The sequence below is a fragment of the Carassius auratus genome, chromosome 15, assembly GCF_003368295.1.
Source record: "Carassius auratus strain Wakin chromosome 15, ASM336829v1, whole genome shotgun sequence".
NCBI classification, from domain to species: Eukaryota; Metazoa; Chordata; class Actinopteri; order Cypriniformes; family Cyprinidae; genus Carassius; species Carassius auratus.
In genome coordinates, this window is record NC_039257.1 from 10491408 (window position 1) to 10519087 (window position 27680).

Consider the following 27680-nt stretch of genomic DNA (forward strand, 5'->3'; position numbering starts at 1 on the left):
GTCACGAAGCTGCTTTTTAACCTTGGCCAATGATGCTTCATCCTTTGTCTCCTGTGAGTTCAGATCTTGAAGCTCTGCTTCCATTTGCTCGAGCTTCAGATTGACAGCACATATCTCCAGATCCTTATCCTGAGAGAGAGAGCAGAGAAAAACTCATTTAGAACAACAAGGTCTGGACTGAGCTCACACAGACATGACTACGTCACAGCCAGGACAATCTGTGAGTGTGAGACAACAAAGGAGGATGATATAAGAGAGGTTGCTGACCTCCAGTTGTTGTCTGAGGCTGAACACTTCCCCGGTCAGCATGTCTTTCTCTCTGCTCAGTTTTTCCCGCTGACTCTTCTCTCTCTGAACCTCCTCTTGAGCCTGAGTCTGCTCGGAGTCAAACCTGCAGACAATGCATACACACAAAAAACACACACCATCAACAAACTAAAAGTCAAAGACAGAGGAAACAAAGGTACACACTTTCCAGATGCTTTACTCTCTCTTTTCTGATGTGGTGGAGCGAGCTGCCATATAGAACCTGATCTGCAGAGACCAAATAAATTCCACAAGCACTAAACTACAACCATGATAGCCCTCCATATAAAACTAAATATGAAAAAGTGACATAACATTTTTTTTAACAAACCAGTATGTTCAAAATTATGTCTGTATCTTAAAATAATATGATAAGACACCAATTTGCAATATCAAGCAGCAAAACGAGCAGTTTTGTACAGCTAAAAATAATGAAGCGAATGAGACATTAAGCATCAAATTGGCAATAGAAACAAAACGGTGTTACTTTAGAACAAAGGTTTTTGTCAATGAAGTATACACTAGTTTATCTATTTCCATTTTTTTTCATACAAGTTGATGCTATTAAACTGTTTTAGTGTAAATCATGATAACATCTGCCTCCCTGCTCTTTAGATATCAGTATTCGCTATAGAAAAACCCATATTAGTTGACCACTAGTCAAAAGATATACAATACGGCAATTAAAGTGAGTTTCTAATTCTTGAATCACTTATCTCTCTGATCACTACAAACAAAGCACAGGTTTAATGTGAAATACACAAAAATGGTTTACCAAAAACAAATAACATGATACAAAACATCAACAAAAAAAAAATATATAGCATACCTGCTTTTCCTAAAATAGCCAAGCATAGTAGAGTGTTGAGAACCTAAAACTCATGTAAGCTTTACAGTATTGTGTGTGACGTGTGTGTCAGGAGGGGTATTAGAGAAAAGCATTCTGATTGGGTTAACCTGCAAGTGGGCAACAATGAGCGAGGAGGTGGGAGTTGTGACGCTTTGGGGCAAATCAGTTTGTTCTTTCCCTCTTTGCCTAGTTCTCTCTTGTTCTCCACCCGCTTCTCTCCGAGACCGTTATGATCCCATAAATGAGTCTTATGCAACTCTCTGTGTTAATCCGACCCCCACAGAGAGATGAAGGACTACTCTCCTTGCCCTCCCCCATCTCTCCTACTGGCTAAATATGCCGTCACCCTGAGCCTCGGGCCGATCATTTCGTTTAGAGCAGACTTTCACACATCCCCTCCGCAGTGGCAGGCACAGCCTCCGCCTGTTTACTCAAGAGTCTAAAGAGGCTTAGCTGCAGCACCTTCACACACCACCATCACTCTGCTTACAGCCTACTGCTCCGAGTAATAGTCTTACAGATTTCATTTTGAGATGCTTGTTACTGAGGCACTGTTGGACTATTCTTAAGGCTTGTTCACACTAAGGATGAAAACTTTTATTGTTCTAATTCTGTGAGAGTAATGAAGTTCACACCACAACAATAATGGCACATTTGTTTTCCAGCGGACAAATGATTAATACATTGAAAGCCAATAAGAATCCACCCAGCTTTTGTGCATTTAAAGCAGCAGACAGTTCACGCTTATAATAAACATAACTTTATTTTCTGTTGGTGTCCACACTAAAGTAATTATCTTTTTAACTATCATTTTTGGTGAAAACAGGCTTTACTCACACTTCCATCGTAAAGTAATTCTACTGTCCTCAAAGTTGCTGTGTGAATTAAACCACCAAAAAATGTGACGATAAACAAACTAGAGTTAGATTAAAATATAAATGTTCCAATTTATTGCGATCTTCATTTCATAGAGATTCTTTTTAGTCTATGCCTATTTTCAGTTGCTGTTTGTGCAAGATTAAAGGCCCGTTCACACCAAGAACGATAACTATAAAGACAACTATAAAGATAACGATATTAGCGTCCACACCAGCGAATGATATTGTTTGTGTATTCTAAGCGGACGCGCGTCTGCTGCTTTAAATTCTCGAGCTCATTTCAGCAGGATTGATTCTGATTGGTTGGCAATGTTTTTATCGTTAATCAGAAAAAAAAAATTGTTCTGAAAGTGATTCGTTTCTCTGTGCCTTTATCGTTATAGTTGTGTTGTGGACTCTGCTATTCTTTAATATTGAGAACGATTTTTAGAACTATATCTTTATCGTTATCTTTATAGTTATCGTGCTTGGTGTGAACGGGCTCATTCAACCACACAGTGTAGACTGTTGTTTTTTAAAATTATTTTTTCATGATATTCCAAGTTGGAAGGTTGCCAAAAGAAATCATACTTTGCCCGAGTTGGGAATGCTTGTAGTATGTATTGAATGTGATTCAATAAAAAGATTGTGTACAGCGATAACAGAAAGAAACCGATTTGTACTGTCTAACAAACATAACACGACCAGTGTAGTCTGATTCACATAAATTCTTTTAAAAAAGGGCTCAAAAAGAGAGGTCACCGCATTGAATCAGTTCGAAAAACACTTTGGTCTAATTTACAGCCTTAGCAGAAAGAGAATTTCTTTCCGTATGTTAGCATATGCAAGAAAATGGTAAACATAACGAAAATGCAAAGGAATCGTAATAAAATAACACTGAAATGGAATCAATCGAATTCGATTCAAATCCGCAAATCTGTACTGACTCCCATCATTATAGCATTCAGTTATGAAGCACAGGATTTTGGGCCCACCAAAATATCTTACCAACTCTTGTTAGTAAATCTTTCTCTAGTCTGACTCACTTTCGCTGTTTCTTCTCCAGGTCGTGGTTGCGGCTCTGCTGCCCCTCCAGGTGCAGTTTGGTGTCCTGCAGCTCGGCTGTCAGTCTCTGGCATTTCTTCTTCAGCTGCTGCGCCACACGCTGCACCTCTTCATTGTCCGCCTGCAGGTCTGTCAGCTAAACACACAGATTCTCAGTGAGTCTGTACAGGTGGATCTGTCCATCCAGTGTGTGTCTTGTCTAGATGTATGAGTTTCAGCTAATACATTCAAGCTTGAGACAGTACATGCTGTTGGACCACACTGACAATACGAGTGAAGTCTGAGTCTTTATGATGGTTTGGTTGGTTTGGAAGAATAACGTCAGAAGGGAATACTGATTTCCAAAATATAAAAAGAATAATACAAAAAAAAAATAGTATCTGATAACATACAAAAACCGATGTTGTGTATTAGACCAGAGCTGTCAGCTTTCGAGTGTGTAAACTTTTTATTTGCGTGTCCTTACCTTTCTCTCGAGCTGCCTCTTGTTTTGCTGCTCCACCTCTAGTTTGTCATCAAACTCTTGCTGGAGTCTCTTCTTGGTAAACTCAATCTCTCTGATGGCTCTCTCATACTTGAGTCTCCATTCTCCTCCTGAAAACACAGTCCGTGATGATTATGGCTGCACGATTCATTGCGAGATGGCCTTGTGTAATTACTCAAATGCGAAAGGCTGTTATTAAATTAAATAAATATGTCAGTGCTTCAAAGCTCTTTTGTCTGCTGCACATACACTAGTCCAAGTACTCGATCTCAACAGGTTCAGTGCACTTGTAGTTTGTGGTGCAATTAGAGATGTCAGATGTCTGTCATAAAGCAGTTAAATCATATTATTTGGAATCATAATTGCAATATGATTTTGGAGATGAAACACAGCGTGCCAGATTGTCCGCGGTCATTCCCTAAAGAGAGCCAAGGTATAAACTATGGACCTCTGCCAGGGAAATTCTACTGCAATCCTTTTGATTATGATTCACAAAAATTTGACAATATGGGGGAAAAAATGAAATATACACAACTTAAGGCAGAAAAATGAAAAGCTCTGAAACCTAGATATAAGAGGCGGCTTTAGCGTTGTTATGCAGAATGGAGCCAATCCACGTCACCATTAGAGAACGTAATTGCTGGAAAGGGAATAAATCAAATGTTGGTGGATTAGCATTAAGCCTTAGAGATCAGCTGCATGACACATAGGTGAGAACAAGCCGTCACCAGGCTGACACATGCATTTAAACGAGCTCAGTTCATGACAGCAGTGATTCTAAGAACAGCACTACTGTGTATGATCACGGCCAGGCTTTCATAGAGAACAATATGAGAAGAAATAGGAAGGACTGAGGAAAAAGTAATAGTAAGTGTGTGTATGTTGAGGGGAGGAAGAGAGACATTGAGAAAACAGAAGCCACTTTCCAGGAATAGGGTGTACAACACTTGTGTTAAACACCTACGGTTGACAAGACTTTTAAGTGAGCATTAAGATTTTTACACACAGAGTCTGAAATTCTCATTTGAAATTTTTCTCTGTCTATCACATTTTTTATTTATATTTTTTATGACAGACACCATTTAAATATTTATATTTAAAAAAATGAATTGAAGTAGAAATATTATGTAATTGTAACTTATTATAAAAACTTTTAAGTGTTTAAGCGGTTGTAAAGCCTACCTACAAAGTCAGTCAGTTTTAACCTCCAATATTATAGCATGTACCAACTGACTCATGTATATTTTACAGCATTAGTTAAGAGAACTTTGTTCCTTGAGAAAATTTGGCATGTGTACATGATATATATACAAAATAATCAAATACTGAATCGAATTGGGAATCGAATCAAAACGCAAGCTTGTGAATGAGAATCTAATTGAATTGTGAAATGTTTGTCAAAACCCACCCCTAAATTTATGGCAAGTCAATTTTATGTTATATGGAGTTTATATATCTAACAATTCTCAAATCAAAACATGTCAAAAAAAAAAAAAAAAGAGAGAAACCAAATTTTCCCTCTTCGTGGAAAGTTCCAAAAGCACAAGTATTAAGGAATGAAAAAGAGCGAGAGAGACATAGAGAGAGAGAGAGAGCGTGCGCATGTTTGGTGTTTTCAGTGCCCCCTGGCATTTCCATATAAACAGCTTAATGAGGAGCAGCAGCTCTGATGCTACAGATTATTTTCTCATTTGTCTGGAGGTGCCACGCTGAAACGCTCAGCACACCTGAAGCTCTCCTCCTCACCAGAGAGCCATGGGCTGCCACACTCCTGGAAATCCTCCCAGATAACCCTTCAATTCTGCCAAAACGATTCAGCAAGACTGATAGTTTTCACTCAAAAACTTTGCTCAAAGCTCATGAGGGAATCCCTTAACCAAGACGTTTGATTACCGTATTTTTCGGACTATAAGTCGCACCTAAGTATAAGTCGCATCAGCCCAAAAATATGTCATGACGAGGAAAAAAACATATATAAGTCGCACTGGACTAGAAGTCGCATTTATTTAGAAACAAGAACCAAGAGAAAACATTACCGTCTACAGTCGGGAGAGGGCGCTCTCTGTTCTCAGTGTAGACTACAGGAGCTCTCAGCGGCATAGAGCGCCCTCTCGCGGCTGTAGACGGTAATGTTTTCTCTTGGTTCATTTCTCTCTGTTCAAGTCAAATCGATTTTGATAAATAAGTCGCACCTGACTATAAGTTGCAGGACCAGCCAAACTATGAAAAAAAGTGTGACTTATAGTCCAGAAAATACGGTACAAACTTCCTCCGTCTAGAAAATGACATCACAAACTCACCAGTGTCATCGTCGTCCATTTCCCCATTGAGCTCTGATGCCCGTATGAGTCGTGCCTCCATCACCTCCATCTCCATAGACTCCATCTGCTTCTTCATAGTGTCAAACTTAGCCTGACAAGCAAACACACACACACACACACACACACACACACGCAGAGCACATCAGCTCTCTGTTCTGCAGGGAAATACTCAGACCATCTGCTCACACAGGCAACCTTGAGCCTAAGAGACACATAAAAACACACACACACACTCCAGGCATACAGAGACAAACACCTGCAGTCTCTATCTCTCACACACTATATCTTTCACATTGATATTTAATAAAACCGACACAATTTGTATACGGCTCACGCTCTGCTGCATGAACTGCATTGTCTGTGCATTGGCAGAAAACATCTATTTCAGGCATGAGGAGATTTCCTCACAGAAAATCCATCAAGTCACAACTCTGTTTCTGTTCAGAAGAGTGTGTGTGGTACCTGTAGATCTTTCATGTCTTTCTCTAGCCTCAGTCTATCCGAGGTCTCAGATTCCAGCAGCTGCGAGGCGGATTCGCCCGTGTTGCGCTCATCGGCGAGCTCTGATGAGAGTTCTGTGATCTGAAAAACATATAATGAGAGAACATGAAGTGTGTGTCCACGAGATGTGTCACACATGCCCTATGCAAACTCTAGAGTAGTGTATGAGCTCATCTCACGCACATTTGCAGCACTTCACATGTGTATCATCGCTCACATATTTCACACACAGGCGGTGCATTTTTTTTTTGTAATGTGGTGAGATGGTGATGGCGTGAGGTCTGGGTGTCTGTGACCGTGTGTGTGTGTGTGTGTGTGTGTGTGTGTGTATGTAAAGGTGTGATTTTGTACACTGATGCAATACTGATATATGTATAGCAATAACCTGATGTAGGAATTGTATTATGGATGCCTTATACTGGACATGTAAGTGTAGGGATGTAATACACATTCTTATATGAAGAATATATATATTTACATTTATAATATACATACAATAATTATATTATTTAAATATAAAATATTTTTATATTAAATTATTAAAGTTGTCTTGAATAATTAATTGTACGCCTTTTTTTTAAATATATATATTTGCATTAACATGTATTGGAGTTATTTTCATTATTATAACCCTTATATTTATTTCAAAATGTAACCAATTTATTTTGTTGATATTTATACTAATATATAACTTCTTAAATAAAACCTACTAATTAGTGTAATTCCATTCTTTTTTGCTGTTATCACAAAATTTTTATCTGGAATCATGAAGTATCATTGGCATTGCTTACTGAAACATCAGTGTTTGGTATGTGACAAACTTGAAACTTTAGTTAATTCAACTTCAATTTGAACTGAATCTGAACTGAATTTGAAGTCAATGTCAGTTTGTGAAGTGAACTGAATTTCAGCACTAACCTTGCTTTCCAGTCGGTCACTATTGAGTCTCAATTCATTCCTCTCCTTCTCCACTTTCTCCAGCTTCAACTTGAGTTGCTGAATTTCCTCCTAAAGACAGACAGGCAATCAAAAGGAACACAATAATAAGACAGCCAGAATGATAGGATGACAAAATTCAGCAAAAAAAAAAAAGACCACAGACAGTCAGACATTCAGACACAATGACAGCCACTATATTCAGCGAATTATAGAGATAGACAGGTAAGATGAATTAGAACAGAATGAGAGACCGGTAGAAACCCTTCCCTATTCCCCGAGTCTCTGCGACTCTGTACCGCAAACCTCCTCCCACTTTCCTAAACTTTTCTTTTGCCAACTTGAGAGAACTGCAGGCAATCAGTTGCAGCTATGAAGGCTGTTTGTGCAGAGGAGATAGTGACTCTGTGTTTGTTTGTTAAAAGCAGGCTGTTTGGAGGCAGTATCAGCACCCGTCTGTCTATCGCAGGAGCACGCCTCACTGCTTGGCTACACAAGCACTCAGTGGGACGCGGCCCAGCGGACGAAACACGCACGCGTGCGCACACGCTCTGTGACATGCTAATGCACTCCCCCGCGGGAAGCAGAGCTGCTTTTGATCCGGCGAGCTACATAGGTAATGTATGCATACACACAACCCTGCCACTCTCCCCACACACACAACTCTACAAACACTCAGACTGAGGTGAAGCCACAGAGACAGTAATCAAAGAGACGGCCGCTTTGGGTGCAACTGAGAGATGCATTGAATTTGAGAGGGACCCCCGCAGGGCGGAGAAACCGAGAGGGGCATTAAAAGCCACACAGATGGGCTTTAAATTCAGCTGTGCTATTGTCAAAAGGCAAAACCTGTACATGACATGCCTATTTAGAGCATCTGAAGTGGTTAGTGAAGATGACGGGGCGCTTACGTCTTTGCCGCGGATCTGTTCCTCTGTAAGCTGAACCTCGATGAGAGGACGGACGGTGGTGAAGAGCTTCCACCACGGCCAGCCTTTCACACCCCGGTTCTTCTTGATGTTTTTCTGGATGCAGCGGATTGCCAAGTGCTGGATCTGAAAAACAAAGACATTTTGTTTATGAATGCCTGTTCTTCCTACTGCTGTGCTTGTGAGAAATTGTCAGGTCTTGTGCTTGTGAAGTACAGTGGTTCAAACCAATCAGAGGCCAGATGGACAATAGCAGGCCTGTGTTTAGAGGCCAGGGCCCCACAGTCAAATAGCTTCCCCTGGGGAAACCAGCACTGAATGGACCTTTTCAGCTCCAGGACGTCCACAGTATGCTCTGCAATAAGCCTATGGGTGGGACTATTGGCAAGGAACCACCAAGTGAGGTATATCCCCAAGAGCAAGCAAAATGTTTTATAATTAAGTATGAGATAAATATTTATTATTTAAAAACTAAATTATACTATTTAAAGATTAAGATTTCAAAAAAGTTAAAACTTTATTATGTAATATAATATTTATAAAATATTTTAAATTTAACATTTAGGAAAGATTTAAGTAATATTTAAAAAATAAATATTCCTCTTTTTAAAAAAATGTATTCATTACATTGGATAGGCCTACTTAAATTAAATGTAATTTAATATTTAAGAAGTGTTTAAATGTAATATTAAAATAATTTAAAATAAATAAATAAATAAATACATTTCTGATAGTATTTTCTCTTAATTATGTATTTTAATATTTTATTTATCACATTGGGTAGGCCTACTTATCAATTTCAGAGTGTAATCAAATTAAATTACATTTCATTTCATTTAATATTTAGGATTTTTTTTATATTAAAACTATTTAAAAGAAAAGATTCATATGTATACATATAATATAATATAATATAACATATGTATATATTTTTAATAGTACTTTCTTTTATTTAATTATTTTATTCATCACATTGGGTAGGCCTACTTATCAATTTCAGATTGCTATCAAATTAAACTAAATTTAATATTTAGGAAATATTTAAATGTAATCTTTAAAAAGTGAGTAAACATTTTAGAGACATTTGAGAGAAATATTTTATTTCATTTATTTATTTTTACATTTTATTCATTACAATGGGAAGGCCTACTTAGTAATTAACAGTATTATCATAAAGCTTATGAGAATCTATTAATGAGACTGTGTGTGTGTGTGTATATATATATACACACACATACACACAGTTGTGCTCATAAGTTTACATACACCAGAATATGCATATATTATTGTAACAAAATAAGACAGCTCCATGAAAATTGCATGTTATTTTTTTATTTACAGTAGTATTGTCATGAATATATCTCATAACAGATGTTTATATATACACTTCACAAAGACTATTTTTCTGTTGTGTAATGTTGTTCATGAGTCCTGTGTTGGTCCCGAGCAGTTCAACTGCCTGCTGTTCTTCTGAAAAATCCCCCAGCACATGCACATTCTTTGTTTTTCCAGCATCTTCTGCATATTTGAACCATTTCTAAAAGTGACTATGATTTTGAGATCCATCTTTTCACACTGAGGACAACTGAGGGACTTTTTGAATTTGAAGATCAGGGTAAATTAAGCTTATTATGTCAATTGTAACTACCCTCTGTAGACTTTGAAGAGCATTAAGCCTCTGTAGACTTTTAATGTAAAGCTATTAATGCATGTTTTTTTTCTGGAGCATAAGTGAGCATTTGAACCTTCTGTAATAGATGCATATGAGTCCCTCAGTTGTCCTCAGTGTGAAAAGATGGATCTCAAAATCATACAGTCACTTATGATTCTGATATATGATATGATATGATTATGATAAACATTGAAAATGTTTAAATATCCAGAAGATGCAGGAAAACAAAAGAATGTGCAGGAGCTAGGGGATTTTTCAGAAGAACAGCAGGCAGTTGAACTGCTCAGGACCAACGCAAGACTCATGAACTACGATCACAAAACAGAAAACTGTTGCGAATCATCCAGGAAACGACTCAAAGTATTAAGATTCAAGGGTATGTAAACTTTTGAAGGGGGCAATTTTTATCAATTCAGTTATTTTGTCTTCTTGTGGAGTATATATATGTATAAAGATCGGTTCTGTGAAATAGCGTATTCAGGACAGTACTAAATAAAAAATAACATGTAATTTTCAAGAACTATCTTATTTTGTATAAATTATTAACATTTGCTTATTCTACAAGGGGTATGTCAACTTACACAACTGAATGTATGCATGTATATATATAAACAATTTAGAGTAATTTGTTCATTAATCAAATTAATAAATTAAAATGACAAATTAATTCAACTTGAGAACTTTTTCATATTTATAAGCTTGACCACACAGTCAGTCATCTCACACATCTCAGTGTGCTACCCACTTATTTCCACTCTAGACTCAGTTTGAAACAAAACAATGCTGCTCTACTCCATCAAGTGGACATAAACATGGCTTACATACTAACCCTCAGCAAAACACCCATTACTTGTGTTGATCACAGGAAGAATAAATGGAAAACAAACACATTTTCTTCAATGAGGCCGTCAGAAGGCTTTACAGAGGAGTGATTCTGGAGTTGTACCAACTGTGTAGAAATGCAGCTCGAAGCAAAAGCCCCTAGCTCCTTTGAGTAATTCAATTAAACTTCAATACTACTTGGCAGCTGATTTAAACCCTGCATAAGATTTACATGCTGCAGGAACAGGGACAATTCAAATAATAACGGATTATCTGGAAACCCAATTAGACGGGCCCAATTCAGCACATTAACGGGACCGAGTCTGTGCAAGTTGCATTCGAGCTATGACTAATTTGTCAAGGCGGGAAAGCTTCAGCACAGAACAGAGGTGCCGCATGGCCGACATATGTACCACAGTTCATTTGCCATGCTTTGACCACAATAAATGCCACAAACAGCAATCTAAACAGCTTGTAAGAGACGGTGAAATCGGGAAGAGCTTCCTAATTAAAATGGCTGTCTGGAGGATATGGTGCCTGTGAGCCCTGGGGCCTGGCAGGAGCGGATGACTCCAACAAAATCGTCCACAACCCTTCCAACAGGTGTGTGGTGTGAATTTGAATACGGATCAGCAGGTGGCCTTAATCTGCACGTATGAACACGAGGACATTTGAGCGCACTCACACGTGTCTGCGAGGGCATCTGTTCACACTTGGAGCAAAAGCTTGTGTCTTTAGGCAATGAGTTAATTAGACACACGATTAGCATTCGTGAAATTCCCAGCTCCCTCTAGTGTCATTTCTGCAGAATGTCAAAGAAACTTCGGGAGGAGCCGATGAGCTTCAGAGAAGCCCACTTGGAGTTGTTCTTCTTTTCAGATGCCCCCCACAGAGACAAAACAGAAAAGAGGAGAGTGGAAAGACGGAGAAATCTGGAGGGACTGGAGGCTTAGAACGCACTCTAAAACTGGAAAAGACTTCAAGGTGCTGAGATCCCTCCATTATCGATCTGAGAGAGAAACAAGCAAATTGATTTTGTGTTGTGGCAACTGTGGTTTGCCACAGGAAGCCTGTTCCCACATGGGATCTGCTGTAAAGATTCAACTCAACACTGCTCGTCTTGACATTATTAAATGCATCCTTTAGAAAAAATTACTCCATCACATACTTTGGTTTTTCCACTTCCACTTTCCAATCACTTTTTTAGATTTAGAAGAGGATGTGATACTGAGATTCTGTCTAAGACTGTTTTCATCACTGCCATCAGCAATGGTCAAAAAAAAAAAAAAAAAAAAAAAATCTTACCCCAAAATTTTAACAGGTAGTGTATAAAAACAAAAAATGTCTATTTCAAAAAGAATTTTAATTAAATAAAAAAAGAAAGTTTTTTTTTTATTATTATTATTTTTTTTTTACAAAAATAGCTTTGAAAACATGGCATGATATAAAATTCTGCTTGTGGATATTTAATTTTAATAAATTCCTCAGTTTACCTGAAAATTTATTTCAAAGATCTGACTATCCAGCAAACCAAATTCTGTGATAATTTCATTCTCAAAAGCTCTTATTGTCGTACCTTGACTTCCACAAATTGCCTAAATCCATTCAATCAGATTACAGCTTGTCAGAAAAAGAGAGTGTTGGCACTTTTGCATGTAATATTCATTATATAGTCACTGACAAGCCCATGGGCGTCTGAGGTTATGGCCCATCGGGAGACTTTGTTACAGTACAGCTACAACCCAGTACAAATCCCTAGACTCATCTCTCAGTCTAGCGTGAAGCACAGGTTTCTGACATGTGCTTGACAAAAGATTTCTTTCTAAAGAAACAAATTCCTTTGGGGACAGGTTGCTGTGATTCAGAGACATCCAGACAAGGCTCTTTGTTGGGACAATAATTTTACAGAAAGCAGAAAATAACAGTGAACCCGCCAGCAAATGGAAAGCCACAGTACTTAGTCAAGAACTTTTTCAAAGAAGTTAAACAAATCTCGAAGTACACAAGACATCTTTTATGGCAACAGCTATAAAACGGCTCACCTACAAATCATTGTTACAAAAGACGCCTTACAAGGAGCCCTGCTAAACAACAGAGGTAACAAACAGGAGCTAAATGAAGAAAGGAACCCCTACTAACATCTCCGATACAAACAACAGCCCACAAGTGCAAACAAACTCATTCAAACTCCCTTTACTTACAGCAAAACATCCAGTAAACAGTCTTGTCTGCTGTCAAGAGCTCTGAGGTGAACTGAAAACACAGTCTCACCAAGAAAAGCCTTCTTGGTTTGTGTACAACGCTGAAAGAGGAAGTGGATGTTGTTGATGAAGCTGTACTGCCAAGACAGCTGACCACCGAGGGCCAACAGCAGCATGAGGAGTTACATCCAGCCCACCTCCTCCTTTCACACAAACTTCACTGAGACAGGGGCCCAGTCTGATCAAGAGACAGAGACAGAGTCACAGGCAACCGTAAGATCTGGCCCTCACATCCTCAGCCAATCCCACTGAGGGCCGCAGGAGTGTGGAAGTGAGAAAGTAAGAATAGAGCACAAAAGATCAGAGACTGAAAGGAAGGCAGAACAAAATACAAGACGCCAGGGCTTAATCCCAAAAAGAGACAGAGTGAGTGGCAAAGCAGAAATTAATGGACGGAGAGGGGGCAGGCGAGAGTGCAGGGCACACAGTGGCGAGAGAATCGATAGGCCTGTGATGGAGGGCAGTGGGGTAGGTGTCTTCTTCCCTGGAGATGCTCTGATTGAATGTTATCTGTCAGCCGAGGCCACAGCCAGAAGGATTTTCTCAAGAAAGCACCGACATTCTGATGGACTCTGAGACAAACCTTTACCACAAGGGAACTCGAGCGCTGAGAGCGGGAAAGAGGCGCTCACGCACAAAACATTTCCACTTTGCTGGAACAAAAAAGTGGCTTAAAATGTCTTAAATGTTTCAATATAAATAATTTACATTATGAATTCCATTCTATGAGGTCAGGGGAACTTACCTTCCTCTTCTTGAAGGCTTGTCGTGCCAAGTAGCCCCTGCAAGCTGCCTGAAACAGGGTGATGTTGCGTCTGGTCTGGATATCTCTGTTCTCCTCTAGCTTGGCCAAAACACCTGCCCTGAAGAACACCTGCAAACAGACCACTGCTATTAGATGTATAGAAATACAAGATACTATCTTGCATACAGTATGTATATATATATATATATATATATATATATATATATATATATATATATATATATATATATATATATATATACATATACACACACACACACACACACACACACAGTATACATACAGACATATACACACACATTTTGAATATTTTAAATTAATGTATTTGTCAGACAATATTAATAATATATATATATATATATATATATATATATATATATATATATATATATATATATATATATATATATATATATATATTTAAGTTTATATAATTATAGGTTTAGTATAAGTAAGACTGTATTTCAAAGAAATAAACTATTTTATTTAAAAAAATAAATGAATAAATAAAAGAAAAAAAAGCATATAACAATGACCTTTACCATCACAGGAAATTAATATATAAAATTAAAATTAAAATTAATATAATTTATAATATATTGCAAAATCTTAAAACAGAAAGTTATTTTAAATGGTAACAATAGTTCACAATATTAAACTTTTATTATTATAAAATGTCATAGTCCCATATTTTCCTTTCCTGCAAATAAGTTCTGCAGTCACCCTGTCTGAAAGCGTGGGATTTCCTCTGAACCTCTGCCCATGCTCTGTTTACTCGTAATTTTCCGCTCTGTGGTGGGGGTGTCAAACCGAGTTGGATTAACACTTCGGAATCCAACTCCATTAGGCCGTTTAATCAGAGAAATTTGAGGGAAGTGGACCTTGCACTTTTTCCAGACATGCATTCATCAAACTCTGTAGACATGGTCTAATTGCATTAGCATTCTATTAGTTTTAAAGATGGATTAATCTAGATGAACAGAATCCTAATTAAAAGCCGAACAGAATCAGGGGTGTACCTGAGAGCCTGAGCTGGAAAGAAGTACTGCTTTGGGAAATTGGAATTTTTTTTTTTATATAGAGGAAGAAACAGAGAGAGAGAAGGGAGGATGAGAGTCCACTGCTGCAATTACTACTCATCTGAGGGAATGGCAACAAATGCCTCTTGACTGAGCCTTTTTCTGAAGCAGCTCTGCAGTATAATCTTCCTTTTTACATCAAAGGCAGCCAGAGCCTTTCAGTGATGTAGAGCCGGTTATTGTTATTACAGGAGGCAATCTCTCAGAGCTCCAAGCATCAGATCATAGGGGAGAATGGAGTATTATGAAATGATTCCATATTCATGTAATGTTTGACAGCTTTCGGACCCCACGGCATTCGACTGCCAACCCAATGGTACCACAAATAAAAATAAAGGACAATACGTTTACCTGAAACGCTCCCCGCAACCCTTTACAACCCAGTAAATTAGAACATCAGGGCTGAGCTACCTTCTGTGCAGCCAATACACACACACACACACACACTTATCTGCTTTCAGGCAGGTGTAATATCAGAGAGGGACCTCTCTACCTCAGGAGAGTAGCAAGGGAAAATTGAGTTTCATTTCTCAATGTCAGTGAAGATGTGCTGCAAAAAAGGCCTGATATCACCCAAACGAGAACTTCATTCATGGTCCTCTCGAGTCAAATGTAAGATTAGGAGGAGATGCTAAAATACTCGAAATTACATTGCCCACGACATCAGGGAGTATGTGCGAAACACTATCTTACTGAACTACCTCATCCTAAGAGACTCTGTTGGAAGCGTTCACTTGAAGAACATGATGTAGTGTTCAGAAATGTCTCTGTTGCGTGCGGCTGCTTGTTAGCCAAGTCTCCCCATGATATTCACCCAGCAGGCCTGTGATTCGCCAGGCTTTTCCTCACAAAAGCACCGAAGGTCAGTGTGGTGGAAAGGTCCCTTCACACAGGTCAAATGGCTGCGTTTTCCATGGAGACCAAGAGAGTGACATTCCTCACGAAGAGACGGGGAAACGAATGGCGATGGAGGAGTGCAAAGAGAAGAGCTTGTGTGTAAGTCAGTGGGGGAGTCTATGACTTAGACGGATGGCAACTGTACAATGACTGTTTTCAATAAGCAGTTGAGGGATTTCATGACTGCTTGGGATCCTGTTCACAAAAAATGTCTTAATGTTACTTAAGTCGATTTAACTTTGTGACATCTGTACACAAGAAAATAGGGGCCAGATTTACTAAACATGGCAAATTAGTGATAGAGCGCAATTCAATAAAAGCGCTGATGGAAAATTCTGGGTGTGATTTACGGACAGTACACACATTAAAGAACACAATGTAATGCTGCAAATTACTGCTTGCTTAAGACATGCTTTGTTTGGTCGTTAAATAACGGCGCAAATACCAGTAATATGAGGAGTTCAAACATCAGTAAATCTCATTGCGTGATTAATTTTAATGCTCTCCTCCCATCATTTTTGAGTCTGAAAGGGAAACTCCTAAAAATGCATATTCAATAAGGTCAGGTGCAAAAATAACCGTGCCCATGCCTTTTCGGCGCTAATTCTTCACTGCGCGCCTTTAGTAAATCCTGACAGTACTATTTTAACGGCAAAAGACGGTTTGCACTTTACTTTAAATTAAGCAAAATGCATTTAAAAAAACATAAGTAAAAATACATAAATAGATAGATAAAAATAAGATAAAATAAAATAGTAGCCCTATTATTTTAAACAATACAACACTAAATAATATTAAAATGTAATTAAATATCCACTTTTTATACAATCACCATCAGTGGTGTGAAGCAGAATTCTAAAATGACTGCCACCCGCAAACTAATCATTTGTGTATTTCCTGGACACGTTTTTATCTATTCCCTTTTGTGTAATCAGCTATTTATCAGAGTGTCATTATTCTGGCTCTCTCTCCAGGCTTCTGTTCTTTGTCTGGAAGCACAATATCTTGCTGGGCTGATTGGTGTTTGTAGTGAGTTATCGTTGTGTGCCAAGCCAGAGTAAACCAAACAAAGCAAGCCAATGCCAGAATCAATCTATGGTCTATAGAAGATGCACAAAAGGAATTCAGCTTTAATCATTCAAATTTAGGGGAGACCCAGTGTGCAATAGCACAACCTTCCAGCCTGGCTCATGTGTTCTCAGAAAACCTCTGAATAATTGTCTTTCTCGCTCCAACACGCCAGCCAATGAGGCCTGCCAACGATGCCAGCTATGTCCCATCTGCAGCTTAGCATTCTGGGTAAAGCGTCGGCCCAGAGCAGAGAGTGCTTCACGGCGGGAGAGGAGGAGTCGAGTCATTTTGGCCGAAGCCCACCCTGCCGAACTTTCCATCCAGATGTGAGCACAGCGGCAGAGCGGATTAAAGTCTGTCTGTGTCTAAGAGGTGTAGAAGAAGCGAATGTTTCGGCAATCTAAATGGAAATCATGCCATCTGTTTGGAACTGATCCTTGTGACTCAGGCCGAATCTGTATGCCACAAACTGACTCAATCCACTGATCCATAACAAAGAGAGACTGAACACGTGAAGTCTTTCTGTTTTTAGATGAATTTAGAGCTTCATGATTATGATAAAAAATAATGGTGTCATTATATAGCTCAAGTCAATTCAGTGTTGATTCAGGCTGTGCAATAAATTATATTTTAATCATGATCACAATTTCTGCTTCTCTCAATTTAATAAGCACAATTGTCAGCAATATTTTCCCGCTGGTTATTTATGTTATTTATCCTGGAATGCTTTCATTTTAATTTGTCATTTGTGTTATCTTGCATTGGTAAGAAGCATTCACAAGCTTTCATGGTTGCGGTTGCCAGATGTCAATAGTTTAAATTTAAACAGATGCAACAGGAGTAAACCGACATGATACGTGTATTGATACTTTTCCATAATCTTGACTGTTTTTCTTTCTTTTCTTTTTTTGTTGAAACATGCAAGACACTTAAATTACATAAAAACTCTGCTGGCTAGAGTGAATAGTTTACAAACCAGATTCCAAAAAAGTTGGGATAAGACTGAGACAAGTTGCTCAAGTTTAGGAATAGGAATGTTGTCCCATTCTTGTCTAATACAGGCTTCTAGTTGCTCGACTGCCTTAGGTCTTCTTTGTCGCATCTTCCTCTTTATGTTGCACCAAATGTTTTCTGTGGGTGAAAGATCTGGACTGCAGGCTGGTCATTTCAGTACCCGAATCCTTCTATGCAGCCATGATGTTGTAACTGATGCAGTATGAGGTCTGGCATTGTCATGTTGGAAAATGCAAGGTCTTCCCTGAAAGAGACGACATCTGGATGGGAGCATATGTTGTTCTAGAACTTGGATATACCTTTCAGCATTGATGGTGCCTTTTCAGATGTGTAATTTGCCCATGGATCATGGGCATTTAGTATGGTTTTCCGGCCTTGACCCTTACGCACAGAGATTGTTCCAGATTCTCTGAATCTTTGGATGATATTATGCACTGTAGATGATTTCAAACTTTTTCTCTGAGAAACTCCTTTCTGATATTGCTCCACTATTTTTCGGAGCAGCATTGGGGGAATTGGTGATCCTCTCTGCCCATCTTGACTTCTGTGAGACACTGCCGCTCTGAGAGGCTCCTTTTATACCCAATCACGTTGCCAATTGACCTAATAAGTTGCAAATTGGTCCTCCAGCTGTTCCTTATATGTACATTTAACTTTTCCGGCCTCTTATTAATACTTGTCCCAACTTTTTTGGAATATATAACTCATGAAATACAAAATGAGCCAATATTGGGCATGACATTTCAAAATGTCTCACTTTCAACATTTGATATGTTATCTATATTCTATTGTGAATAAAATATACGGTTATGAGATTTGTAAATTATTCCATTCCTCTTTTACTCACAATTTGTGCAGCTCCCCAACTTGTTTTGAATCGGGTTTGTAAGTATTGCAGGTTATGAGCCACTTTTAGGTATAAAATCATCAGCTACACTATCGTTTTTAAAGTTTAGTACATTGATTGTGAGGAATGACTTACCCTGCTCAAGCCCATGTGGTAACTGCTTTTTTCCAGCTCAAGAGACTCCAGCAGCTCTTCGACAGCCTGAAACACACACATATATATAAAACAGTGAGACAGACATAAATATCTAGTATGACATCCACCTCAGCAGGGCACCAAGTGGACAGAGTGCTGACTGGGGTGCTCTTTCTGTCCAAAAGTTAAGCCACCTTGGGGAAACCAGGTCACAAACAACTGTCTTAATGTCTGACCCCTCTCTTCCACTCACCCATGAGTGCTTTCTTCCTGACAAGATGTCAGGCAAATAACAACATGGCAGGGGATTAAAAAAATCTCAGTGGACTGATGACTAATGGCTAGAGTTTGAGCTAAAACCACAGGGAGGTATTGAGTGCTCTCTGCAGGGCCACAGGGGCCAACTGGTGAACAGGTTCAGTGGTGAGAGACAAGCCAAAAGCTACGACTAAGACTGAGCAGCAGCAGATAGATCACAGGTCTAATGGGGAATCTGCTGAGAATTCATTAGCAAAAAGAGACCTCTGAAAAACATAGCAAAATGCAACATGAAAACAAAGATCATTCTCCTGAAATACATATGGGCCTATTATAGGCCTATTTGAGCCTATAACATGTTCTAATACTGACCTGTTACCTGTGTGCTATAAAATAGATAATACACATACAGTACCAGTCATTGATATTGGAACTGGGACCGAAAATTGCAATCAAAACTATATATTTTATATGATTTTATTATTATGTATTATTATAGAGAAGAGAAGAGAAGAGAAGAGAAGAGAAGAGAAGAGAAGAGAAAAAGAAAAAGGAAAAGAAGAGATCCATTTATATTTGTAAAAAAGCCAATTAAGCATTTAAGCATATGCCTTTGGATCAAACGATCTTTAAGGTCATCAGAAACCTATGTTCAATTAAATATGTCCAAATGTTTAACTGATACTATGTATATACACATATATATATACACACATATATATATATTAGGGGTGTAACGATACGCGTATTCGTATTGAACCGTTCGGTACGACGCTTTCGGTTCGGTACGCGGTACGCATTATGTATACCGAACGGTTCGTTGGAGTAATTAATTATATTTGAAAAAAAAAAAAAAGAGAGAGAAAGAAATATAATGATATGCGTTCAACAAGGTAGCCCAATAACCCAAACAACGTAACAGGCAACGCCCCTGACACTCCCGAAGAAGAAAAAAACACCATCTTATATGTTTATGTTAGGCTACTCAGCAGGCGCTCGCTCACTCAGTACGCGCTGAAGGCTCGTTGCAAAATAGCCAATGCGTTTAACAGACTAGAAATGAGAAGATCCTCCAATAACCAACAGGTCTGGTGTTTGGGTGCACTTATTCCCTTTAAGCTATAATGGTGATGGCAAGAGAGTGGTGGATAAATAAACAACGGTATGTCGCATCTGCAACATGACAGGGTACACCAGCGGGATTACAAAAAAAAACAAAAAAACAAAACAGCGGGAATATCTGGGATATATGCGTCAGTACTATCTGGGAAAAGACGAAAAAAAGGAGAAACATGCACGCAGCAAACTATCCCTGCAGCATTTAGACACTATACCTTACAGGGAATCCAACCCAAACACCAGACCTGTTGGTTATTTTAGGATATTATATTTCTGGTCTGTTAAATGCATTAGACATTTTGCAACGAGCCTTCAGCGCGTGCTGAGTGAGCGAGCGCCTTAGGGGCCGTTCACATATCGCTCCTAAAAACGCGTGGAAAACGCTAAGCGCGTCTTTCTCCTGAGGCGTCTGTCTTTGCTAAGCAACAATGACGTGCTCTCTCCATGAGACGCGGAAATTTCAGCGAAGGATAAATGGATTTGCAGCTCTAAAAATCGCTTGCAGTAGCTCTGCTACTGAATTTATTTCAAAATTGCAATCCATATACAACTATGATCAGCTGATCCTTCATCTTGGCTGAGCTCTCAACGTTGTTACGGGAAAGGATGAAGCTGATTGGTTGGTTCTTGTCACATGACCCGCGGTGCGCTTGCGGCATTCTGAAAAGTTGAGATGTTTTTACATTTTGCTGTATCTAAAACGTATCGAACCGAACCGAACCGAACCGTGACATCAGTGTATCGTATTGAACCGAACCGTGAATTTTGTGAACCGGGGTGTAACGGTTAGAGTTTAGAGCTGCAAATCCATTTATCCTTCGCTGAAATTTCCGCGTCTCATGGAGAGAGCACGTCATTGTTGCTTAGCAAAGACAGACGCCTCATGAGCGCTTCGTCCCAAGCGCTTTGGAAAGGAGGAGAAAGACGCGCTTAGCGTTTTCCACGCGTTTTTAGGCACGATATGTGAACGGCCCCTAAGGCGCTCGCTCACTCAGCACGCGCTGAAGGCTCGTTGCAAAATGTCGAATGCCTTTAACAGACCAGAAATATAAGATCCTAAAATAACCAACAGGTCTGGTGTTTGGGTTGGATTCCCTGTAAGCTATAGTGTCTAAATGCTGCAGGGATAGTTTGCTGCGTGCATGTTTCTCCTTTTTTTCGCCTTTTCCCAGATAGTACTGACGCATATATCCCAGATTTTTTTTTTTTTTTTTTATTCCCGCTGGTGTACCCTGTCATGTTGCAGATGCGACATACCGTTGTTTTTTTATCCACCACTCTCTTGCCATCACCATTATAGCTTAAAGGGAATCCAAAGTGCACCCAAACACCAGACCTGTTGGTTATTGGAGGATCTTCTCATTTCTAGTCTGTTAAACGCATTGGCTATTTTGCAACGAGCCTTCAGCGCGTACTGAGTGAGCGAGCGCCTGCTGAGTAGCCTAACATAAACATATAAGATGGTGTTTTTTTCTTCTTCGGGAGTGTCAGGGGCGTTGCCTGTTACGTTGTTTGGGTTATTGGGCTACCTTGTTGAACGCATATCATTATATTTCTCTCTCTCTCTTTTTTTTTTTTTTCAAATATAATTAATTACTCCAACGAACCGTTCGGTATACATAATGCGTACTGCGTACCGAACCGAAAGCGTCGTACCGAACGGTTCAATACGAATACGCGTATCGTTACACCCCTAATATATATATATATATATATATATATATATATATATATATATATATATATATATATATATATATATACACATACACACACACACACACACACACAAACACACACACACACACACACACACACACACACACACACACACACACACACATATACATCCTTTGTATACACAAAGTTCATATTAAGACATTGCAGATCTTTGTAGTCTCAATAACAAATGGAGGGTCAGTGATAGGACAGGATGCCACTGATAGAGTCGTCACTCTGGTCCCTGATTAAAGCCTTTATTGCCCTGTCACCAGAGCAGAGCTGAGATTAAGGGGGAAAAGATGTGTACTACAGCCCCATTAATCAACAACACAGCTCTCTGCCCTGAGCACTGTCATAATCAATTACATGGAAGAGCAGCTCGTGGAGGAGGAGCCAAACGCCACTTAGAGAAACAACAGACTCACACACACACACACATAAAAGGACACTCACCCTTTTCTCATCGGTTACGATGTAGTTCCGCCCATGTTTCTTTGTCAGGTGGGGGGTCAGCACATCAAAGCGGTGACGGAACTCCGAAAAGACCAAATGATCGGGATAACCTTGAGGAGGGGAGAGCAGAATGACAGGAGCGTTACAGGAGAAGGGTATGTGTGATTACAGAAAGCTACAAGGTCTGTGGAGGTTCAGCATAGAGCAATGATGAGGGCATTGGTCAGTCGCTTATCTTGAGAATGTTCTGCTTACTCAGGGCTTTAGGCTGAAATGTGCCAAAAGATTTTCCAGTGACATTTTGCTGATTTCACTGCAATGTCTTCAAAAAGACTACTCAACAAAATAAGCCCATGAACGTCTCCAAAAATAAAATAAAAAGACATCTAGAATACTACACAGCATCTGGCCACATAAGACCTACAAAGGTCAACAACCCTGCGAGAAAAACGTGATATTCGGAAAAGTCAAACCTGCATGGAAAATTTGAACTTTGAAATCTCTTCATATATTTTTCCACATTCTCTTCAAAATAAAGGTCACAGATCGATAACCAGGGTCATTCACGGTCTTTATCTTAGGTTTTAAATGTCTTGCTTTTTAAACTCCAACCTTGGCGGTAGATACGCAGGGCGTCGAGCAGTTTGGAGCCGCGGAGCTGTGCCCGGAGCAAGCACACATCCAGCTGCATGAGGCCATTGTCACAGCTTTCTCCATGTGCCTCTATCTCCCCAGAGCGAGATGAGGGTCTTCCCAGCACCTTCAAATCCCCAGCCGAAGTCTCCGCTTTAGGCAGCAAACAGTGCACGAAGTGCACCCTGGATCGCCGCACTGTGTCTATCAGCGCATCCTATGGAAAAAACATACAACATAGTCACAATAAGTTTCAAGACACTTTAATTATCAGCCGCTTAGTTTTTTTTCTGTGGTGCCTTTAAATTGATAGTGCCAGAACTCTACTTTGACAGCTCTTTCTAAAGTACAAATATTTATTTTACAGGTTTATTTTTTCACATGGCTTCATTTTTAATTATTTACTTTTAAATATTATGTGATATAATGGCCCAAGCAGTCATAAGGAGGTTGAAAATTTGCCCACTCAGCTAGATCAGGTAATATATAATTTTAACAATGCCTCGGGAACAATAAGAACACAGTAAAACAGTGATGGAAGACAACTTTAAGGTCTCTCTGTAGCCCTGCATTTTCTGTTCTAGTCAAGGAGGTCCATAATAAAGTTCCATTCTGTTGCTCTCTGTCTAGCTGTTTTGAATGCATTAGTGTATGGATGTAGTTTTCACATTTGAAGTGCTTACCACTTGCAGTTTAATCTGGATGCAGAGGGACTTCTTCTTAACAGCGGCCACACCAGTGGTGAAGGTCTTTCTCATGCTTGTGGCCCTGCGCAGGGCCAACTGTGATCCGCCCTCAAGCCCAGCAATAGAGCCTGACAAAACTGTGGCACCCCCTGAACGCCCCATAAACAAGCCGCTGATATTCTTCCTGCAGAGAGAAGGACCAGAGTACACACAAAATAAGCTGGCTCATTTAACACCTCCACAAAGCAAAAGCAATAAGCAAAAATGTTGCCATTATACATAATGAAACACACACACATTCTCTAAATGTTTGTACTTACTTCTGAGAGTCCTGCAGTAAAATGGCTGCATTCTGAGAGGCAGGATTCTGTTTGGCATGGCTCAACCAGCCGCTAGCATCATACTCCACCCAGTCAGTTCCATGGCTGTGACCCAACAGGAAGTGATGCGCCTTCTCACTCTTCAGCAGCAGGGCGGGGCCTGAGGGACACATTGAGCGCATGAGGTTGCATGACTTTTTCATACATAATCATCTATGTGTTATAGTATATGCGTGAGTGGGCATGAGGGAGGTGTATCGTGTTCTGACCTTTGCCCTCTCCATCCACAGGGCTGTAATAACTGAAGAGTCTCTCCAGTAGAGTTTCCTCCGAGCCCCCGGGCTGCAGAGCTTCTTCCTCCATCAGCCACAGCAAGCCCCTCGCCTCATCTGTCCTGGCCAAGGTCCGTACCTGAATCGTACGGACATGCAAGAACACTTTGTTAGACTGAACCGTAGACTGGGGTCAGAAATATAAACTAGGGAGCTGGGGACACAACCGATTTAAATCCCGGACGAGCCCCCAATTTAAGTGACAACCCCACTTTTGGGCTAGAGTGTAAATACTTTTTAATGTTTAACCCTGTAAAGCCTGACATATAAATGAACAGTCGGAAAAAGGACCCATTATAAAAGGACATCTAAACCTTCTGAAAGCACTACCAGCTCATCACTCTCCGCAGTTTCTTTTCTGAATCATCAGTCATCATGAATCATCAGTGTGAATAACAAGACCTTAGACCCAAAAGTATATGCTGTACTGTGGCTATAACAATTCAATCTCTCTCAAGAACTTTGTTTACTCGCAATTCAAGCCGCTTTCATTCATCAATACTGTGCATTGTTTAATTTACTTTTCATTTTATATCTCGATAATGACCTCAAACAAAACATTAGTCATTACATGAAAGCAATTACTATCCTTTATAGAATAAGAGAGAGGAGGAGAAAACGAGGAGAAAAAAGATGAGCTATTAGTCTTGGGCTCCTCATTAAAGGCCTGTATTAAGTAAGAGCTCCAGGGCAGTCAGGCAGGCATTTTTAAACCTTACGCTCTGGCTGTCTACTTAAGCAATTAATACCAGTAATGGCTTCTCCCTTGTTCTGCATTGCCGCACTGACACTTTGCAGGCTGCTGAATAACTGCGGATGAGACTAGTGCGGAAAAGAACTTACAGCAATTACGTTGGCTTATGAATATGCTCAGAATATGTCCTTAAATATTACTTTTCACACTGATGAGGCTGTCGTCACTATGCCTCTGGACTATTTCCATCAGGCACAGATTGGCTAATTAACTCGTCAGGGTTGTTTTAACGAGTGCTTTCAATTACTTAATTTTTAAAAGTGCTCATTTGACAATTTATGAATTTCTTTCAAAACTTCAGCAAATTGAAAAGCAGAGAAAAGCTTAAATGATTACATGACTACACGGGCATTTGTGTTTGCATTTCTACTTCAAGTCGCAAAACCGTAATTGGTGATCATGACCACTGGTGGCATTCAAAACACTTCATAGTGATGCTCAAAGCAGCTTGTTAGAAATAAAATCACACTCCTCGTCTTTGCAATCAGCTCTTATCACTGACCCATTGTAATCTAAAATCCTTTTTTAAGCCAAGGATGCCTGTTGAAATCTATTAATTCAATCATAAAGATGGTTACCTGAGATACTAATGGAGATGGGTTGCTGCAATATCTAAAAAATGACTAAATAAAATCCTATCCTGTAGTGTGTGAATGTTATATTGCTGAGAAACATAACATGTTTCAAGATGACAATAAAAAAAAAAATGATTTTAAGTAAAACATAAAATAAAAACGATATACTGTAAGTAATAATAAATACATATTTATACACACACACACACAATGAAATGCTGTCAGAGCAATCTAAGGTACAAATAATATCTGAGCAAAACATCTGCATACAGCCACACACGTCTCTGATTCCAATATGCTTCAGATTTAACAAGGACTACTAAGCATGATCCTGACACATTTTGTGAGAGAGACAGTGTCATCAAAAGTGCTTTCATTAACAATGTTGAACGTTGTGCCTTAGGAAGAGAGACGGCGCTTCCCACTCAAATGCCCCCACACACACACACACACACACACACACACACACACAGAGAGAGAAAAAGAACAGCCTCTCTAGTCTCATTAACCTCCCAGAAAGCCACGTTTCTGACAAACTGCTCCTACAACAACTGGCTAGATACGACAATATAATAACTTACCACAACAGATAACTTTGAGGTTGAGTCCGCACTCAAACAACAAACTAAAGGACACAAAAGTCATCGACTAGGACTTTCAAGCAGTCAAACTGAATTTTCCCCAACGTTGTGAGAGACAAGGAAAAACTCAGAACTGAAAAGCACACATTTTCCAGATAAGGCCCCTTTGGGGACAAGCTGGGATGCACTACAGAAACCTGAGGAGGAAAGAAAAGATGAGGAGAGAAAAGAGTTGCTTACCAATGCTTGAGTGGAGGCTTGGTCTATAGCTGATACAGACAGTGAGGTACTGGACTCTATGTCATCTAATGCAAGCTCTATGTTTTCCTAAACAGGGATAGAGGGAGTATTAGTCAGCTATGATTTCAAACTGATTTTTGGGTTAAAGGTTTCTATTTTTGTATGTGTCTAAAACTATAATTTCTCTTGTTCTGGGATTTTACAGCCTCGTGGCCAAACAAAAAAACAAGTAAGGGATTAAAATCAGAATCTATTAGAACTCAAGCATGAAAATAGAGAAAAAAATGTAGGGCAGGGACTTTTTTCTATTCATCGGTTGTTAATTGGATTTTTGGAAAGATTGAGTTATGACATTATAATTAAATGAAAAGAAAAAAAATGTATGCGAATACGAAACCTATACGAATAAACTTTTTGCAATGAGCTCAATAACATGCATTTAAAAAACAGATCTATTTTTAGAAATGAATTTTCATTTCTTACAGGAACATTATCTGTATGACTGATGTCTGCGTGGCTCACGTACTTAGCCTGATTATTGATTTTGTTAATAAGGAAAGCAAGCACATTTGATTATAACAGCTTAGACAAACATGTTAACTCTGCATAATTAAATTTGAGATTGTAATAAAATCAACATCGATTTAACTCCGCTAGGCAGTACAAAAATAAAAAAGGAATAATTTGATAGTAACGGGGTAGACTGCTGCACCTCCTTGTAGCGCTCTAGCTCCTGTACAAAAGTGCGTTCGTGGAAAAGCGTTTGGAGACGTTCTTGGGTGTAGTTGTGGCACAGCTCCTCAAAGGTGGCTCCACGGTCTCGCTTGGTCAGCTTTGGGTTCTGGAATCCCGGTGTGTCCACAATAAGCAGAGAGCACAGGGAATGTTGACTCGACTTCAGCGCTCTAAACAACACAAACATACAATAGATATATATTTAATGTATGTTAGATTCATCAAACAATACAGGCTTTGTTCTTGTTCACAAGTGGAAATGGAAAGTCTGGTCAGCAATTTAAAAACCTACATAAATAAAAAGTAAAGAACTGTCCTGACCATAAGAGGTAACGAACATTACCGGTTTACAAGCGAGATGACCAGAGTAAAGAGTTCAGAGTAGAGCCCAGCAGCCATGGCCTCCAGACACTCCAGAGCTGTGATCTTTGGAGCTGTGAGGCAAAATATACATTTTAA

At 39.3% G+C, this 27680-nt stretch overlaps 1 protein-coding gene across 22 annotated transcripts in view; it reads right to left on the bottom strand.

Annotated features, from left to right (window-relative positions):
* Positions 1–27680, bottom strand: part of myo18ab (myosin XVIIIA b) — a 100668-nt gene that overhangs the window by 21339 nt on the left and 51649 nt on the right. For all 22 annotated transcript variants that reach the window (XM_026282288.1, XM_026282287.1, XM_026282283.1 and 19 more), the window contains 18 exons: positions 27565–27655; positions 27199–27391; positions 26487–26573; positions 24274–24415; positions 24005–24164; positions 23682–23868; positions 22978–23215; positions 22366–22475; positions 18814–18879; positions 13750–13878; positions 8232–8375; positions 7303–7392; positions 6346–6465; positions 5863–5974; positions 3545–3672; positions 3060–3214; positions 268–391; positions 1–129 (listed from right to left, as the gene is read on the bottom strand). The exon at positions 1–129 is cut by the window's left edge and continues 72 nt beyond it. In XM_026282288.1, the coding sequence (XP_026138073.1) occupies positions 1–129; positions 268–391; positions 3060–3214; positions 3545–3672; positions 5863–5974; positions 6346–6465; positions 7303–7392; positions 8232–8375; positions 13750–13878; positions 18814–18879; positions 22366–22475; positions 22978–23215; positions 23682–23868; positions 24005–24164; positions 24274–24415; positions 26487–26573; positions 27199–27391; positions 27565–27655 (2405 nt within the window). The remainder of the gene's footprint in view (positions 130–267; positions 392–3059; positions 3215–3544; positions 3673–5862; positions 5975–6345; positions 6466–7302; positions 7393–8231; positions 8376–13749; positions 13879–18813; positions 18880–22365; positions 22476–22977; positions 23216–23681; positions 23869–24004; positions 24165–24273; positions 24416–26486; positions 26574–27198; positions 27392–27564; positions 27656–27680) is intronic.